General features: G+C 46.4%; 1 protein-coding gene across 1 annotated transcript in view; it reads left to right on the top strand.

Moving 5' to 3' along the window:
* LOC144145810 (core histone macro-H2A.1-like) overlaps positions 1-15,190 on the top strand; it is a 40,796-nt gene extending 25,606 nt beyond the window's left edge. The window contains exons 6-9 of the mRNA XM_077677570.1: positions 1,963-2,052; positions 10,710-10,890; positions 12,247-12,407; positions 12,448-15,190. Coding sequence (XP_077533696.1) covers positions 1,963-2,052; positions 10,710-10,890; positions 12,247-12,406 — 431 coding nt within the window. The 3' untranslated portion in view covers position 12,407; positions 12,448-15,190. The remainder of the gene's footprint in view (positions 1-1,962; positions 2,053-10,709; positions 10,891-12,246; positions 12,408-12,447) is intronic.
* Positions 15,191-17,499: the final 2,309 nt, after the last annotated feature.

Raw genomic sequence — 17,499 nt, 5'->3', positions numbered from 1 at the left:
AACTTCGTTACATTGAAATTCCGGCAAACGGGACTTCGTTACACGGTGAAAATACATGGTGTGCATACACTTGAAGTTACGAAAAATTCCGTGGTTCGTTACATCGAGGGTTTCGTTACATTGAAGTTCGTTACATCGATGTTTAACTGTAATCATCTAAGCTGCTTGAAATGCTAAAACTAAATAAAAATGTAAACTGATTGTACATTATATAACTTGTGTTATTTTATCAAACATAACATAACTTAGCTGAGCACGAGGTCGCGGGTTCGATTCCCGGCCGCAGCGGCCGCTTTTCTGATGGAGGCGAAAAGCAAAAACGCCCGTGTGTACGAGATTTCGGCGCACGTTAAAGATCCCCAGGTGGTCAAAATTAATCCGGAGCCCTCCACTACGGCGCGCCTCATCGCCTTCGTTGCGTCGGCGCGTTAAACCCTACAATCAATCAATCAATAACATAACTTATGTTATTTTGCAAGTGGCAAGTTCAAATCCCCAAGGGATCCTCTCTCTCTCTCTCTCTCTCTCTCTCTCTCTCTCTCTCTCTCTCTCTCTCTCTCTCTCTCTCTCTCTCTCTCTCTCTCTCTCTCTCTCTCTCTCTCTCTCTCTCTCTCTCTCTTTTGCCAGATGAGTTTATCGTTTTCGGCCAATGTTTGCTATACTGAATTCACCATTTTTGTGCCGTAACGTTCATTGCTCTACGAGCGAGTTCTCGGAACACGCGCAGACTGACACTGACGCGCTAGCAAGTTCTAGTTATCATAAGCACTCACTGCTTGCGGGCAGTGGGCACAGTCCCGAATCAGCCGACCCTTGGCCTGGTGCGAACACGCTTTTTACGGTACAGGCATGGGTGAGGCAAGCTCTAAAGATGGGGGAAAAGGGCATGGCATTTGAGTGTCTGGGGTGACACGGAGGGTGTTCATCCATTGTGGAGGCCTCGGCTAGTGATTGCTACTATTCCAAGCCATCCTGGTAGGCTTGTCTAAGGCATTTTAGAGCCGACAACATAACAGAAGCGCGGTATGGCGATTATGGAGATTTGGAGAATGCCCATCCAGCGATAACCTTGGATGTCAAGCATGCTGTTTCACATAACCGAAACTTGTTTGAATGCTAATCTTGGACATTGTCCAATCACATAGCACCTTTACCTGACGTCACTGCAGTTGGTGCAGCCGCCGCAAACTGCGCATGGTAGTTTTTCTTCTTTCACGCTTTATAAAATGAATACTGCAGTAGCAAAAGCGGGAGCTTGACAAATTCTTCAGTGCCCCAAGCAAAGCAGCTTAAGGAGCAAGATTACAAAGCCCTTCAACAATGCAAAGCAGGTGCCTCGGGCATTCAATGGCATGATTTCAGATTCACAACCCAAAATCGGGCGAGTTTTCAAAGCTTGAACAGTGCTTGAACCTTGAAAAAGCTTGAACCGTTACAATGCCTCAGATGCGTACATTCTCATTTTGGTTCATGTAGCAGTTGGGACATATCTCTCTTTCCCCTCCTTACTGGGGGGGGGGGGGGGGGATGTTTGCGTGAGTGAACAGCACATCTATTTTTGTTACTGGGGACATCTGTGCTTGCTGAAGTACTTCAACCTGAGTACAATTTGTGGTAATTTCAAAGCACCAACGGCTGGAGTTTTTCTCCCAAAATGATGTGCCTGGTGGAGGTTTAAGTGTTTCTATTCGCTAGCCGTTTTCGCCGTTTCCCTTTGGGCGAAGCATTGGTGAATGTCATGGCCATTTGTGTGAACAGAAGTTAGCTGCAAAAGAGGGAAACTAACAGGCACTGTGAAAGTAATGTAATGGCCGGGTGTATGAGGACCTTGCGAATTTTTTGGACTGCTTCAGCTTGACTTTTTTTCCAGGCTTTCATTTAATTTGCGATGGCCATGGTGGTGTGGCCAGGGTTAAGGTTTGTTTTCACCCAGTGTGTCTCGTCGGCCCTTCTCCTTTGTAGGCCAAGCCCTGGAGAAAGTGGGTGGCAAAGATTTTCAGCAGGAAGTCAAGGATCTACTCGCTTCCCGTGGACCCCTAGAGAGCACTGCAGGTGAGACTTCTCATGTTCATTTGTGTCATTTGGGCAGAGTTGTGTCATTTTGTTAAACAACGCTTTTGTGTCACCAACTTAATCCACCACAAAATCCTCATTTGTGCGGTTTCTCCCTTTCCCTACCTATTCTCTAGCTCTCTTTTTTGCTCAACGCATCTAATTGCACTGCTGTGCAATGCACACCACCAGCCGTTTTTGATATAAGTTCGGGCCTGTGTGCTGCACTGGAAACTACGTTTATGTTGTGCAGCAGACTTGGTGCATGAGGTGTTCTGGAAGTGTTTCCACATCAGTTTAGGATAATTTCGCTTTGCTAAAAAGTGCTATGTTACTTTCACAGCCGCTGATTGTTGAGGGCCAAACAGAATGTTACCTACCAGAGTCCTGGCACTGCTGTAATGAACAGGAAAAACTTTTAGCACCGCCGTGGTTGCAATAGATTCAGGCAGTCAAAAATCTTGTTTCAAACGTTCAGGCCGACTCTAAATGGAAAGGATTTGAGGGAAGTATTTTCCACAATCAGGGCACAGTAAGCACTCCCCCACTCCCCATTCTTATTTTTAAGCTTCTCGATGGCACCCGTGACTGTGTATGGCTATTAAATGGTGAGAGGAATTGTAAAGCAGTGACTGCAAATATAGTACAGTCGACTCGCGTTTATAGAAAGTCCATGGGTACTGCAAAACACTTTGAATTAAAGGGGGATTGTGACAAGTAAAACTACTCTTTTATTTACAGACCAAATTTAATCAAATTAGGGACACTTATGTGACTAACCATCCTATCAGCAAAACTGCAATCAGTTTTGGGATATCGTCTATATTTTTTTGAGTTACAAGACTAATTACCTGAGAGCCGCATTAAGCATAATTAACTAATTGAGCAAGAACTCTACAATATTTTTCTGTCAGTGTGATTAGGAAGGTCAGGTTTTGCCGAGAAGCGATTAGATTATTTTTTTATATCCTTTAGGTATAAAAAAAACTAACACAAAAAGTTTCACCTTCCTTTCAAAACCAGAAATGGTTTCATGTCACAACGAAAGTGAAGCTTCTCTCTTTCTTTCTGGATACCTAAAGCAAAGTGTCTACCAACCAGCAAAACCGAGAATTCTCCAGGATTTTGAATAGTCTGGAAAAAATGCGGGGAAAACTCTTGGAATTTGTGCTTCTATCAGGGAAATTTAGCGATGATGGCGCCGTCTGAATTCAGCGGTTCCAGTGAGAACTAGCTTCATACAGCTTGCAAGTCCCCCCCCTCCCCCTCTTGACTCCCTGAACATGGCAGTACGGTTTTACTTTTTTTTTAGATATTTCATTTACTGTGAATTTTACTACCACTCTATTGTGTCTCCATTTTGAATGAGATAAAAATTACTGGTTAGTACTTAAACTTTATTATGTCATATTTTATTTTTGAGGTGCTTTTTAGAGGGGGACAGCAACTGGTGAAGTGGTGTCAGCCCGTGTTGACGTAAACATTCTGGGTCACTCACGGAATTTATCAAAAAGACTGTGGGGAAAACCTGGAAACCTCAGGGAATTTGGAAATGTCAACTTGGTAAACACCCTGCTAAAGGAAATAAAGCAATAATCTAATTCTCGGCACAAAAGAGGCCTTGCTGATCACACTAACATAAATATCTGGTTGAGTTCTTGCCTAATCAGTTAATCTTGGGGTGATTTTTTGAAGGTAAAGTCTTGTAACTCAAGAAGCATACAGTCTACACCCGTTACAACGGACCCTCTTAATCCGGAAGTAAGCGTCCGCTGTAGCCGAAGTATGCAGTATCCGAGGGGGGGGGGGGGGGGGTGTATGAGCCCTAAAGTAGGTACTTTGACCGATATTGCGTATACATAGTACATCCACTTTGTTCTTTCTACATGCCTGCAGCACCTCTGCAGAGTGTTTGCGCGAGGACAAAGAATCGCGTAAACACCATCTCCAAAGCTTAGCCCCGGCACTTGGAGAAGGCCTAACGCATGCGGTCAAGAGTGTAAAGACGCATGATAAGCTGAGCAAATAAAGCAAGAATATAACTAGGTGCAATTATTAAAGGGACAGACAACCGATTTTTGTGGAGTATATATTCTCTATCCCAAATGAAAGGGCATCACTTAAAGCACCTTGACGAGAAACGGTTTTGCTGATAACGCTCTAGAACTTTTTAAATCGAATTCTTTGATCTACGAGCCGTATGTGTCCCTCCCAAAACTAATGCTGGCAACCATGACATAGAGTAGCTCGGCAACATAGTTCTGTCTGTATGCGAAATAAAAAACGATATTTAAAAACTTGTTCCCAGCTAAAAAAGTTTGAATCGCAGGCTTTCCTGTTCCTTTATGTGTTTTAATGCAAGGGTCTATTTTGCACGAATGCGCCATCTGTTGGGATAGACGATAGGTAGAATCTGGCTTCACGTTGTGGAGGCGGGAAGTTCGATTCTCCCCGGGCGCGATGTTTTTTTTTTTTTTTTTTTTTTTTTTAAAGCTGCCGTTGGCGTATTTGGAGACTGAAATAAAATATTTTGGCCAAACAAACGCCCCTGACTCAGACAGAATCGTCAACGCTCCTTCGCTGGGTCTGTTTGCTGAACGCTGCCGTTGATTCTGGGCATGGTGGCTCAGTTAGCCACACTGAGAGCAACCCAGTGGCGGCGGGCGGCGTGTCTTTAGAATTTTCAAAGTAATGTTTAGAAATACATATACTATTTAAGCTTGTACAAATACTTGTGTTAAAAGGTTTTCAATACGTAAATAAACGTTTCAGCAGTTACAGTAGCTGGTAGGTTTGCAGGTCACGTGACAGGGACACATATTGTAGTGTCAAGTTTCGACACTACGAACCGTGCGGGTTGTTTCCGCCGCGGCGTCAGTGCGCACGCCTGAGGCGCGCTGACGCCGCGGCGGAAACAACCCGCACAGTGCGTGCCGAGCGGCAGGCGCCTGCAACATGGCGGCAGCACCGGCCGCGGAATAGTGCGGTAGCTCCAACGACCGCTTTTACACATTTTTTTAAAATGCTACTTAAGGCACAAACGCACTTGCTTGTGCAGGAAAGGAGCCACCGCAGGCACGAAATCGTCGGCCGTGAAAATACCGCGCATGAATCGCGTGCAGAAACTCGCCGTGCGGTTCACGCAGCTCGCAGCTGGCTTAGGTTGCTGGGTGCACTTGCGCACTTGCGTAGCGGTGGCCAAATCGCATGCGCAACGCGCTTTTTTTTTCAGTGAATTTTAAAAGGCAGCGCTTTTTGGGAGCTAATCTTGAAAGAACTTCTTTCTTGTGACATCAGGAGCCAGAGTTACATAATTCAGGGGTGGAACTGCTGCGCAAATTGCGCCATTGTGTGCCAATTTGCCCTGCTGCGCCAAGCTGCGCAGAAACGGCAATTTGTGCGATTATTGTCCATTGAGAGCATACAACACCAAATTTAGCCGAGTCTTGTCGTCGTCCGGGCAACACAGCGCTGGCTTTCCGGAGCGCCGGATTTCCCGTCGATCACCCGTTTAAAAGGGAACGGCAACAGTATATCTATCATATCTATCATAATAGACGCAGCCGCATCCATAGCCACGGCAGTTTAGTGCACTCGTGGTTCCCTCGTGGAGTTTATTGCAACGTTGTTATCGCCACGGCTTTCCCGGAAGGCTGTCACCAGCATGAGTAAAAGTACTTTGAACAGTTATCTAGTTTTATAACTTGATGCATGGCCTCTTGGAATTTGCAGCTGCTCAAAGTAAGGGGAACGACCCCTTCGCACAGTAGTTTTTGGTGATTGGTCTAATTTTTCGGGACCTGCACGAACCGAGAACTGCGAAGCCGCTGCGCGCGTGGGCTATTGTACGATACTGAGCGCATGCGCACGCTCCTCTAGTGTTGCGGCGGCTGCTATCCAGGGGGGTAAAGCGAGCTCCGAGACCGTACGAATCGTGGGCGCTGACATGATACAATTCTCATGGTTGCCAGATCAATTTTATTCAGTCCTCTAAACAGTTGTTCCGTAATTATTTAAATAAAACAAAGAACTGAAGCAAAATAGTTACAAATAATTGCCTCAGTAATTAAACTAGCTATATAAAAAAACTTTTACTGTAATTAGGCTTTAATTAGCGAACAAAGAGTGAGTGCGCAGTTCAGTTTTGGTTTCGATTTTCGGTGTGCTAGGAAGGGGCGAGGCCCTTTGCGCCTGACTTGAGCAGTGTGTGTGTGCAGTCTCCAACTCAGATCTGCGTGCGTGCAAAACGTGTACAACTGGTAAAACTCGGATGCACGCGCTGAGAAAGTGCCTTCCCGGGCGCTCGCGAGGCTGTCATTCGTTTCTTCACGTTAAGCACCCTATCTATTGCCCCTGCACTGACGCCGGAACAGCGATTCCGATCTGACCTTGGCTACCGCAAGTTCACTACAGGCTACGGAGTGGCAGCGATCGTTCTCGTTGGAAGAGAAATAAAAGGAGCTTTTATAATCGTTCCGTTCCAGTTGTTTTATTCATGGAACTTCTTACAGCTCTCCGCGCTTCGATCTTTTGCGCAAACGTTCGTAAAGGTAGCACGAAAAAATAGGTAACTAAATGCGGTTTCTTTTTAAACCAGTCAGAATAAGACAATAAGTCAATGTTCTCTACCCGCGCGCTCTGTGCAGCAAATTACTGCCCATTCAGTCCCGCAAGCTTTCCCTTTGAAGTGGTGGAAAGCAGCTAGAGCTTGACGAATACAGACAGAGAGGAAAACGGGACACGCCGCTGACTGTATTTCGCATACTCCCTTGCCCTGCGTTCTGTCACTCCGTTGGCCTGCGATCGACCGCGCTCTTTCGTTCCTGTGCTTCAAAGGGCCGCGACTCACCGGCAATATCAGCGTCGGCCCATGCGATAACGTTTTTTTTCTTGGTGTCAATAAAGGCTCCACATTTAGCTAAAGTCACAGATCACTTTACTTCATTTGAAAAGCATTGATCCACGCGCAAAATGTCACAGAATGGCAAATAAAGCGGCACAGCGCAAAAACGCTCGGAGATCATGACGGAGATTCATTTTTCTGTGCGCCCCAGTACGGATCAGCTGATTCCTTGGCGTCCTCGCGCATGCGATCAGTCGCATTCGAGCTTGCGCGCAAGTGTTGTGTGAGCGTTACCACATCTTGCTCAAATAGTCTCAGTACATATAAGTCACACGCTGAACCGAGAACACGTCGGTATACCTACCCACAGGAGATAAAACTACGCAATGCTGTCGACGCCGCCTGCACAAATTCCGCCTGGCCAGCGGTCCGCCATGTTACAATTAATCCCGGCATGCTTCGCTAGCCGGACGCGGAAACGACACAGTAGCGCGTTGCCAGATTACAACCCATCGCTTTCGCCGTTTTTAGTAAGCAAAAGCTCAGCTGGCAACCTTCAAATCGTTGTATCATGTCTGCCACTGTGTGTCGTATGGTTCCAATGCATTGGCTCAGCGGCGCGCTTTCCCTCTAGAGTCAGTATATTATCTCTATGCTGCTATCACTTTCCTCTCCGCTGTCGAGTCAGGTCGAGAGCCGCGGGACACGTGCGCGTTAGCGTTCCTCGGTGGGAATTTTCGGCGCGCACGAACCCGAGCTTACGGCCAGTAACCACAGCTCCGCAGTTAATAACGGCCCTTTTTAATCAGAAGTTCCTTTGAAGCCGAATTTTTCGCGCTGCTTTAATAAAAGAAGTGTTGTGGAGCTAAAACAGTTTCGTGCAGCGCGCCACACAGCCGCCGTACTCGTTCGCGCGCCGACGAGGCCCGACTCGACCGCGAAAGCGGGCGTCTTGATGGGATGCCGTGCCCGCTTTCGCCTTCGCGTCTACCACGAAATGAGGCGTCGTGAAATCGCCGTCTTCGTTCGCTGCCTGCCTTTGCCTGCCTATGATGCCTGCCTTCTCGGTCGACGCGGCGGCGGCAGCTTGCTACGAATACGGCATCATATTTTACGGCGCCCGTCTTCGTATTGGGGCCTATCGATGGGAGACGATGCGCGCTCGGCGAGTGCCGCGTGGGTAGGGCACGTTCGCGACGCCTGATTTCGCGGTTGCGGTGACGGCGGCAGCGGGGCGGCGCGCTGCACGCGATTGTTTTAGCTCGAAACTACTTTACCAAAAAATTAAAGCAGCCACCGTTAATAACATAGTGTTGATTATTATACAAATAAAAGCCAAAAAGTCGCTACATTTAAAGGAATTGGCAAAAAGCAGGTTTCAGTCCCTAGTAAAGGGTAATATCAAGGTGCTAGGTCTTATTTGATTTATTGCGCTCCTGCTAAATAATTGTGCCCAATTCTATTTTTCATGCAGTTTTGGATTACCTACTTGCTCTTAAAAGTGCGCTCAGCCGCATTATTTAAAGCAGTCAGTGTGCTCCAAAAGTGCTCCGAAATAGCCTCTAAACGGCTCCAAACCTGCTCCAAAATGGGATTTTTGCTGCTCCAAAGCTGCTCCAAAATAAGACTTTTGCTGCTCCCGTGCCTGCTCCAAAAAGCTAGACCCTGCTTCCACCCCTGTTAATTAAAAAAGAACATGACATGGTTTAGCGTGAATTGCATGGGGCGTTTTCTGCTCGCGAAAACGCGCCGCGCACGTCACAGACGCGCTGACGCTGCCGCAGAACCACCCGCACCACCCGCACGCTGCGCGCGGTGCTGCCGGCGGCGGCAACATGGCGGCGACTTCGACCGCCAAGTGGTGACGGGAGTTCGAGCGACCGCTTCTAAACGCTCTCTAAAATGCCGCACAAGACATGCACGAAGTTGCTCTTGAGGTAAAGCAGCTTATAATGTGGGCGAAAAACAGTACTATAAAACATCATCCGCGCCGCTAGTGAAAGCGCCCATGCAATACCTGTGGGGGTGGTAAGCCTAAACATCTCTGGCGGAGGCCGCGGCGCCAGCCAGCTGTGAGAGCTTCGAAGCTGCCGCCACGAGGCGCGCGGCTCCCCATTGGCGCAAGTCGTCAGGCTCCTCCTACTGCCGCGCGCGATTCGCGTCATTTTCTGAGCAAGGCAGAATTCGCTGCCGCGTGCGCGAATCGTCGACGCGGGCGCCAAAAAATCACACGCGCAACGCCATCGCGCCCGAATCGCGTGCAAAAACGCACCTTGCGGTTCACGTTGCATGTCGAGCCAGGACAATCAAGAAAAAAAGCAAAAGGTGCTCTCTGAAGCGGAATTTGAAGCTTCTATCCCACAAGAAGCTTCTATCCCACAAGCCGTAAACCTCAAACTGAACAAACAAACTGGAGTTAATCAAGGGGCATTTTGAGACTTAGGGCACTTGCAACAAATGTGTTTTTCTCAATGATAGAATGTGTTTTCCTACACTTTTTATATGCTTCACGGACTATTTCTACATAATGGCGCCTGTTGTATAGGTCAGGGAATTTCGTTTAAAATTGTCATGGAAAACGTGAAAAAGTCAGGGAAATTGAATTAGGCAATTTCTCTCTTGCATTACATTCCTTTCTTGCATTACATTCCTTGATGAACAGATCAGGTCGTGGCACTGTTAGTTTTCCAGATTTGTTTTTAGATGCAAAGCATCTCTTAGTCGACCCTCCGTTGTCCGGCGTCCGCACCTCTCCCCCTCTCCACAACAGCTGTGATAACGCTGCTTTCTCCCCTCCTCCTCTCCACTCCCTCTGCTCTGCAAATAAACCCATCCGCGCTCCGCTCAGTTGCTTCTTCGGTACTGCGCCGTCCGATGACTGCAAATGGACGCCAACGATTCCGTCAGCGAACTGGCTGGCACACCTTCAACTAGCGCCAGCCAGCACACTGTCAGAACCGCGAGCACCTCCGAAGACAAGGCTGCACAGAGGAGACCTCGCGACGCGGAACGTAAATGGCAGCGTCAAGCAGCGGATTCCTCGCTTCGAGAACGAGAAGCCACTTTGAAACGCCAGTGGCCAGTAGCTGATTCAGATGGCGTTCGGCAACGTGACAACGCTTCGAAACGCCAGCGTCGAACAGCGGATTCCTCGCTTCGAGAACGAGAAGCCGCAAAACGTTCCCCACTACTCGATAAATAAAGAAGACATTTAATACGCTACTCCACGTGTCTTTAACTCTAACAACCAATTAACACGCTACTACTCCACAGCTTTGCATCCCCTCAGGGTTCCCACGTGGGAAGATGGTGTAATTTTTTTTGTAATTTTTTTATTCAACTAGTCGTTCACAGTTGACATGCCTGTTGTACATTAACCTCTAAAAAAATGAAAACTGAAAAGCATGGTGTTGTAAAAAAAAATTCTAAGACTGTCACGACCTCGTCCATTCATTTGGGAATGCAAAGCACTTCGAACAAGTTTTCTATCATGTTTTATAAGCCGCTCAAGCTCGGTACAAGCGGTTCAAAGAAAAATTAATACATGAAAAACTTTTCAAAATATTACTTTTAAATTTTTTTGGTGTAATCACACAAGCATTTTCAGTTACTGTGCCGATTTTCATCGAAATCCACAAAGAAATAAAAAAGTTGATTTGGAAAGCCACGTCCCCCCTTAGGTGTGCCCGTGTAACTAGGGTATAGGGCACTCTCGAGAGGCAGGGCTCTGTCGGCTACACTGTGATGGTCAGTGGGGGCGTTCAAGGGAAGGCTCCAGGCGGTGGGCTGGTTTGACGGGTGCGTACCCTTGCAGCTGCCTTGACCCCAGTTCCTGGCCACCTCTTCCAAGCCAAGCATGTGCTTCACTGCCACGTGCCTGCTGCGGGCAGTGCCAATTCGACCGAGCTGCTGGAAAAGTGCGTCCGCAACTGCCTCTCCCTGGCCGATGAAAAGAACATGCGTGTCCTCACTTTCCCGCCCCTGATCACCAACAAGTGAGTCGCTCCCTTTCCAGAGCAAAGAGGGCTTCCTGGGAGGTGTCTGTGTTTCACGTTGCAAAGTTATTGGGAGCTTTTTAAGCAATTCAGGTCTTCAGGGCCACTGTAAAATTTAATTAGATTGTGGCTTTGGATCCCACCAAGAGCGGAAATTTTTCTCAATTTTATTTCTTCACAGCCATTCCAAAGTTTGTTTTCATGCATAACAGAGAAAAACTATTTCACTGCTCATTCAACGAGCACCTCATTACTAGTTATTATAAGCTGTGTATAAATCTTGATGCTGAGTGAGTCACTTCATTAGAAATTAAGGGGAGATGCTGGTTTTATTAAGGGGAGACGCTGGTCTTAAAATGAACTCTTTTATTAATTGGTCTGTGATAATGAAAATCACTGTGCATGTGTGTTTTGTCTTCCTCATTTCAAATATGTAATTACTTTTCAAGTGGCATAATTATTTTTTGGGTTATAAAGAAAATACTGGAGCCTAATTAAGTAATTTATTTAGTAGCTGCTTGAACTTGGAGCTTCATGCAGTCTGCAAACTAGCAAACTAAAGGCACATCATTCCAGGCACACATCGTGTCGTGGCTTGATTTCAACTGGGCGAACGAATTGCGACGACCCACCAGTGGCCAGCCGACTAAACGCTGGGCCGACGACTGATTCTGTCGGACGGTTGGCAAGCTGTGCAGCAGCGCAGTCGAGCCAAGTCATCTCGTTTGAGCATCATACGAAACGTTATAGAAAATTGGCAAGGAGGATGCAGAGAGGAGTGTGACAGCACTTTCGAATTTATTTTTCTACTGGGTAAAGTCGCGCAAACGCAGCAAGAGTGGTTGAAACATCCAGACTAGGAATCCCACAGTGTTTACAAATTACTTTGGTGTCCTTGAGGGTCAAAGACCCTAAGTGTTATAAATAGGTCCAGAGCTCTCTGCAACACATTTCTGGCGCGTGAAACTTCAACTTAAGCGTAGGTTTAATTTGGACCTGGTTGTTTTACGTACGTCGCCAGCGTAAGAGCAGGCATTGTGCCACAGCTAGACATCCCTGCCTCCACCAGTCCTACAAGGTGTTGGGTAGCGGAGATTTTCGGTATACACTGCTGCGCTACACATGTAGAGCAGCTTGCAGTGCACAGTGCCTTTACCAGTGGCGTTCTGTTTGCTAAACTCCTCAGTAGGTGGGGAGCAGTGTAGACTGACGCCAGGGAGCATGGGTCGTACATTTCCGATCACATGCTCATCTTGTGGGGCCTAATCACTTTGTTTACTCTCCTCGTACATTTCCGATCACATGCTCATCTTGTGGGGCCTAATCACTTTGTTTACTCTCCTTTGCCTCCTGCAGCACTTCAGCTCAGCAGCGGCAGCAAGCTGCACAGACAGTCATAAAGACCATCGCCAACTACTTCGTCAATGTCATGTCAAGCTCGCTGAAGCAGATCTACTTTGTCCTGACCGACATGGAGAACATTGGCATCTACACCAGCGAACTGGCCAAGTTCTAGCAACATTGGCATCTACACCAGCGAACTGGCCAAGTTCTAGCCAGTTCCCGTTGTAATTGCACCCCTTTGCTTGGTTAAGCAGATGTTTCCACCACCTTTAGCCTACTACTGTTTGTTGGCACACTTCTCTTTTTTTTTTTTTTTAACACGATGGCAGTGCCCTAAAACTGCAAGACAGTTGAGTGTAACATTTTTTTTTCTCTTCTTTTCCTTTTTCTAGAATTTTCGGTGGGGGCACTGGTCTTCAACTAAAAACGTTATTTTTACAGCTATGATGATGCAATTTGGAAGACATATATGTTGATTTCGAATTTGTGTTTATGTAAAATGACTATATTCAAATTTATGGGGATTTTCATATTTGGTTTTGTGACAGCTTTTGTAAAAACTGCTGGAGGGATGCAGCTAAACATGGTACTGGTGAACTGTGCACAAATCAAGGACTGGGTGTAAAGCAAAGTCAAGTCTGCTAAGCATTTATAAAAAAGTAACTTCTTTTACAATCGCCACCATCTTTTGTGGACATCATGTTGAAACCCTGGACTTCCCTCTGCCTTTTTTTTTTTTGCTGGTTTCGCTTTTCAGAAAATAGACGATGTGGGCGATCTTTGGGATCTTTTAGCGACTTGACTATTTCACTCTTTAAGGGGGGTGGGCAATGTTTCGGGGGGAGGGCATTCTCGCAGAACTTTACGGTATATGTCCTCCCAATTTTCATTATTATAGCTGTTAATATAAAGTGTTTGATTAAAGACCTTCTTCCTTTAAGCATGAAAGTGAATGTATCTCACGTCTGCCCCCTCTCCTTCCGTTTTTTTCTTTTTTTTTTTTTTTTAAGCAATGGTGCCAAGGACTGAAAAGCACCATGTTTTGGCATCACATAATGTTTGTACCTTGTTTGTTATTGTTGGGCATAAATTTGATTACACAAAGAAGTCAGCAGCGTGTGTTCGGCTTGCTGTGGTTTTGTCAATTGTTTATTCATTGCTGCAGTTAGTTGACATCGAGTTACTTGCCCAGTAAGTATATATTTAGGAGAAAGGGGAAGCCTGTAAAAGCACACTACTTTCGTAAACAAAAAAAATACTGGAACTTTTCTTCTTTTTTCTCTGTCTCTTGTGTATAGACAAAGTTTATCTATGGAGGTTCATGCAGCTGGCTTGTCAGTGTGATTTGACAGACCTTTGCGCCATCTGCATTGAATTTATATTATGAGAACAAAGAAACCAAATCAGGTTATGTGTGATATAGAAGCTGTATTTATCATTACAGTGTACCTACTCCTGTGGTGGCAGCTTGCTCCTGAACAATCCTATATTATTAGTAGGTTTCAGTATTGATAGTCATTTTCATAGTCATCCTTGTCATAGTCATAGTCTCGTATGTGCTTTTTATGGTGCATTTTATGCAGGTGATGACCATTTGTGATTAGACAGTGAAGAGGCATGTGATAAGTGTTTGATACATAGTGTTCTGACTTTTGTGATGGCTGGTGTTGAAGCTTTGTTGAGCGTCCGGGGTGGCTGCTAGGCTCGGTGCAGTTTTCACCATTGTTTGTTTGTCTGCCGGTTTAGTATCTGTGTATGTTACGTAAGTGAAGTTGCTTGCAGCCTAGCTGACGCTAAGCATACGTATCATAATCTGCTTCCTAACCTTGCCAAGGTAAAGACCAGGTCATGTGTTTGCTTTAGTACATAAAGTAGCTAACATTTTGAGATAGGCTCAATATAGTAAAATAGTGAAAAACTCGCTCTACTGCAATAAGGCTGTCGGGAGCCTCTTATTTTCATTGCAGCGTAACTCTCAAAGAACTAGTGTACAAGTAATTGTGGCAGTTGGCCACAAATTGTAGCTCTACACTGCCAGGGGTGCCATTCCATTGCCTTGAACTGGACTGTGTGATCCGTAGTATGTAAGGGTCGTTTGAGTTAGGTAACAATGCAAGTGGTGCACTTTTTTTTTCCTGAAAAGTAAAAAAAATCTGGGGAATATGGGGAGTTGAGAATTACTACAGAGCCAACATAATCAAATTTGCTATTGCCAAATTTCGTCAGATTTACCAAATTTGTCGAATGACCCTTGTGTGTAGGGTTCCTTCCTGAATGTTCGTTTACATCAGCGTGTTGCAACCATTCTGTTGTGGTTACAGTTTATACTTGGAGGTCTCCTGTTCACTATTGTTCCAGCTGTAAACATTTTTCCATGGTTCGTTTGTTTGTGTAATTTCTTTGCATACTCTTCACGGTGTTGACTCTGATGTGCAATGTTATTAAGGATAAGGGCTTTCTCTACCGATCAACACTGTGAAAGTTTTGTGTGCCCAATTTGAGCTGTGACAGGCCATGGGCACACCTCAACACTTGCAATATGTGGTAATTCTAACATGTCAAATGTAACACACAGTTTTCCACTATGTTCGTTGTCAGAGTGCATTCATGCCCCCTTTAAAAAAGCACTGCCCTATATGTGCCTAGTGTGTGTTATGGGCAATGCTTGGAAGTTTACAATGACTTTCCATTCTCATATCGTGTTCCATGTTTCGGAACTTATTGCAATACGTCGCTACACCTGTGTAACTTGTAGCAATTTTTTCTTGAAAGCAATTTTTGTTTGTTGAGGCAAGGCTTGTCTGGCACAAAATTTTGCTGTAAATCATTTTTTTTTTCTATCCCAGATTCCCCAGTTTACATCAATGTTCTGTCTTGTGTATTACGTACACTTGCTGTAAATTGTCACTGCTATGCTATCACTGCCAGTTTAAATAAATTTGTTCATTGTGTGCAATAGCTGTGATATTGATACCTGCATGCCAGCCCAGCGCTGGTTTGCATCTTGCTGTTTGCTCGCAGCGCTTTGAGCTGCGTCTACAGCGCTTTGAGCTGCGTCCTTGTCTACACTAGAGCAACCTCTGCATTTTCTTTCAACTCTTGTATGCGCACAGGGCTCTGAGCCCGAACCAAGGAAAACTTATTCCTTATGCAAATACTACGCCACCGACAAATGATAGCTGTCACTTAACAGGATTCGGGCCCTGTTAGCTTTGCAGGCCTAGCTAGCTTTGCATATCAACACCATACATTCAGCTGTGTGCATTGTACTTCAGCTGCTATTTAAAGGGACACTGAAGTGATTTGAAAAACACTGCGGGATTACTAGCGCAAATTGTAGCCTGGAGTCTCTAGGCCATGTTTCGACCACACTCACTGCATTTACGCAACTTTATTCAGCAGAAAAATCAATTCGAAAATGCTGTTCTCCTCTCTGCATTCTCCTTGCCGATTTCCTATGAGGTTTCGTATGATTTTAAAAGAAGATGGCTTGGCTTGACTTTTCTGCTGCACGGCTCGTCAACCCTCCAACAGAAACAGTTGGCCCAGCTAGTCGGCCGGCGGGTCGTCGCAATTTGTTCACTCAGTTTAAACTTGGCCACAGCATGTTTGTGCCAGAAGGAATGTACCTTTAGTTAGCTTGTAGAGAGTACCAAGCTCCAAGTCTTTCACACAAGTGCACATGCAACACTTCGCTGAATGGTAGGCTAGCAGAGAAATCTACGGACAAATAAAGGCGGGAGAAGAAGCAGCGAAGTTAATATAGGTACTAAGGAGTTAAATTCAACTAAAACTTTTATCATATAGCGTAGGTTTGCATGCAGCTGGTTGTGGGAGGTGTGGCCAGTTGCCGTTGCTCTTGCACAGTGGTCGTGTTTAGTTCGTCAATTGAAGGTGGGAGAAGAGTCGGTGAGATTAATCCTTTGAGGGTCGAATTTTTTCGCAAATGTGAACCCCCAGGGTCGATTTTTGTTATTGCTGATTTAAATTCTTCGGATGAATCTATTTCGAGAAAAAATTATCGTAATTTTTTTAGGGTGACCATAAAGTGACAAAAAAATTGTTTGTGTTGTTACATACATGTGGTTTATTCATGAGTAACACAAGAAAAATTCTAAATAAAAACGAGAGAGTAACAAGCTGGCACCTTTTGAGTGAATCGAAATCAGGTAGACATCACTTTCGCGGGCGCAAAAAGCAGGAAGCGTCGAGAAGATGATACCGAAACCAGCCGCTGCGCGCCGGCGCTTGGCCGGATGCGTGAGTGTGATGGTGAATGGACGTTCGTCACGCTTTCGTGTGCTGTCGGACGAGAAAGGAGGCGACAGAGACGTTGTGAAGAGGGAAAAAGAAAATCAGATGTTTATCTGTTCCACAAGTCCTGAGTTACGGGAGCGAGAAAACAAAATACATCGGCATTTCGCGTCAGTCTCACATGACAATTGACCACGAAATACAGTTCGGCACTGCTCGAGCTACTGTCTATTCTGCCCCACACCAACGTTCCTCGCGAGTAGGATTCAGAATATTAAAGGCGTCGTCTCACGGACAGGTCCCCACGCCTTCTCAGGTTTGTCGTCGTCCGTTGATGTGGCCGCCGAAGTGAGCGAGGGCAGGGGTGGCACGACTGCTGCAACTGGATCGTCGCCGGCACACAGCTGCTCTACCGTGTGCGGCGCTTGCCACGGGACAGCGCACCGATGCCTGATCCAAGCTGAGCTCGCGAGGACCACGTCCCACGAATGACCCCGGAGATGAGCGCCTCGGTAGCGTCGGCCAAGGCCCGCACTCGGCAACTGCGCCCTGGCAGGAGCCGCTCGACAGGCCGCCCCTTTGTCCTGGAACAAGCCACCAGGACCGGATGAGGTAGGCACGCCCTGGGTGAAGGCCCGCAGCAGGAACGACGGCAGGAGCTCTTCCTCTGGAACGTCCCCCAGCCCGTGGTTCCGTGGCACGAGCCTCTTCGCACGTCCCACTCGTAGCCCTTCTGGCTTCGTTCTCCTCTTCCCTCGATTTTTGCCCAGCTGTCGCGCCACCTGCCCACAGCCCGTCGTCTTCTCTTCCGTGTTGCACAGTGTAACAATTAAAAAAAACACACAAGGGAAAAAAAACGAAACTTGGGTCTTTTCCTCACAGTGAGCGATAGACGGTGCACCGCTCCTATAAAATAAAATAAAATAAACGAGAAAAGAGCCTTATCAGCTTCGCAGGCGCCCGGGCGCCCAGTGGGTGATACCCAGCGCGCCCCCTCGTTACCGTATGCGC

Source organism: Haemaphysalis longicornis, unplaced genomic scaffold (genome assembly GCF_048455015.1).
Source record: "Haemaphysalis longicornis isolate Haplotype H1 unplaced genomic scaffold, Haemaphysalis longicornis Haplotype H1 scaffold_1, whole genome shotgun sequence".
NCBI lineage: Eukaryota > Metazoa > Arthropoda > Arachnida > Ixodida > Ixodidae > Haemaphysalis > Haemaphysalis longicornis.
Note: the sequence above shows the minus strand (reverse complement) of the source record. Positions and strands in the feature narration are given on the sequence as shown.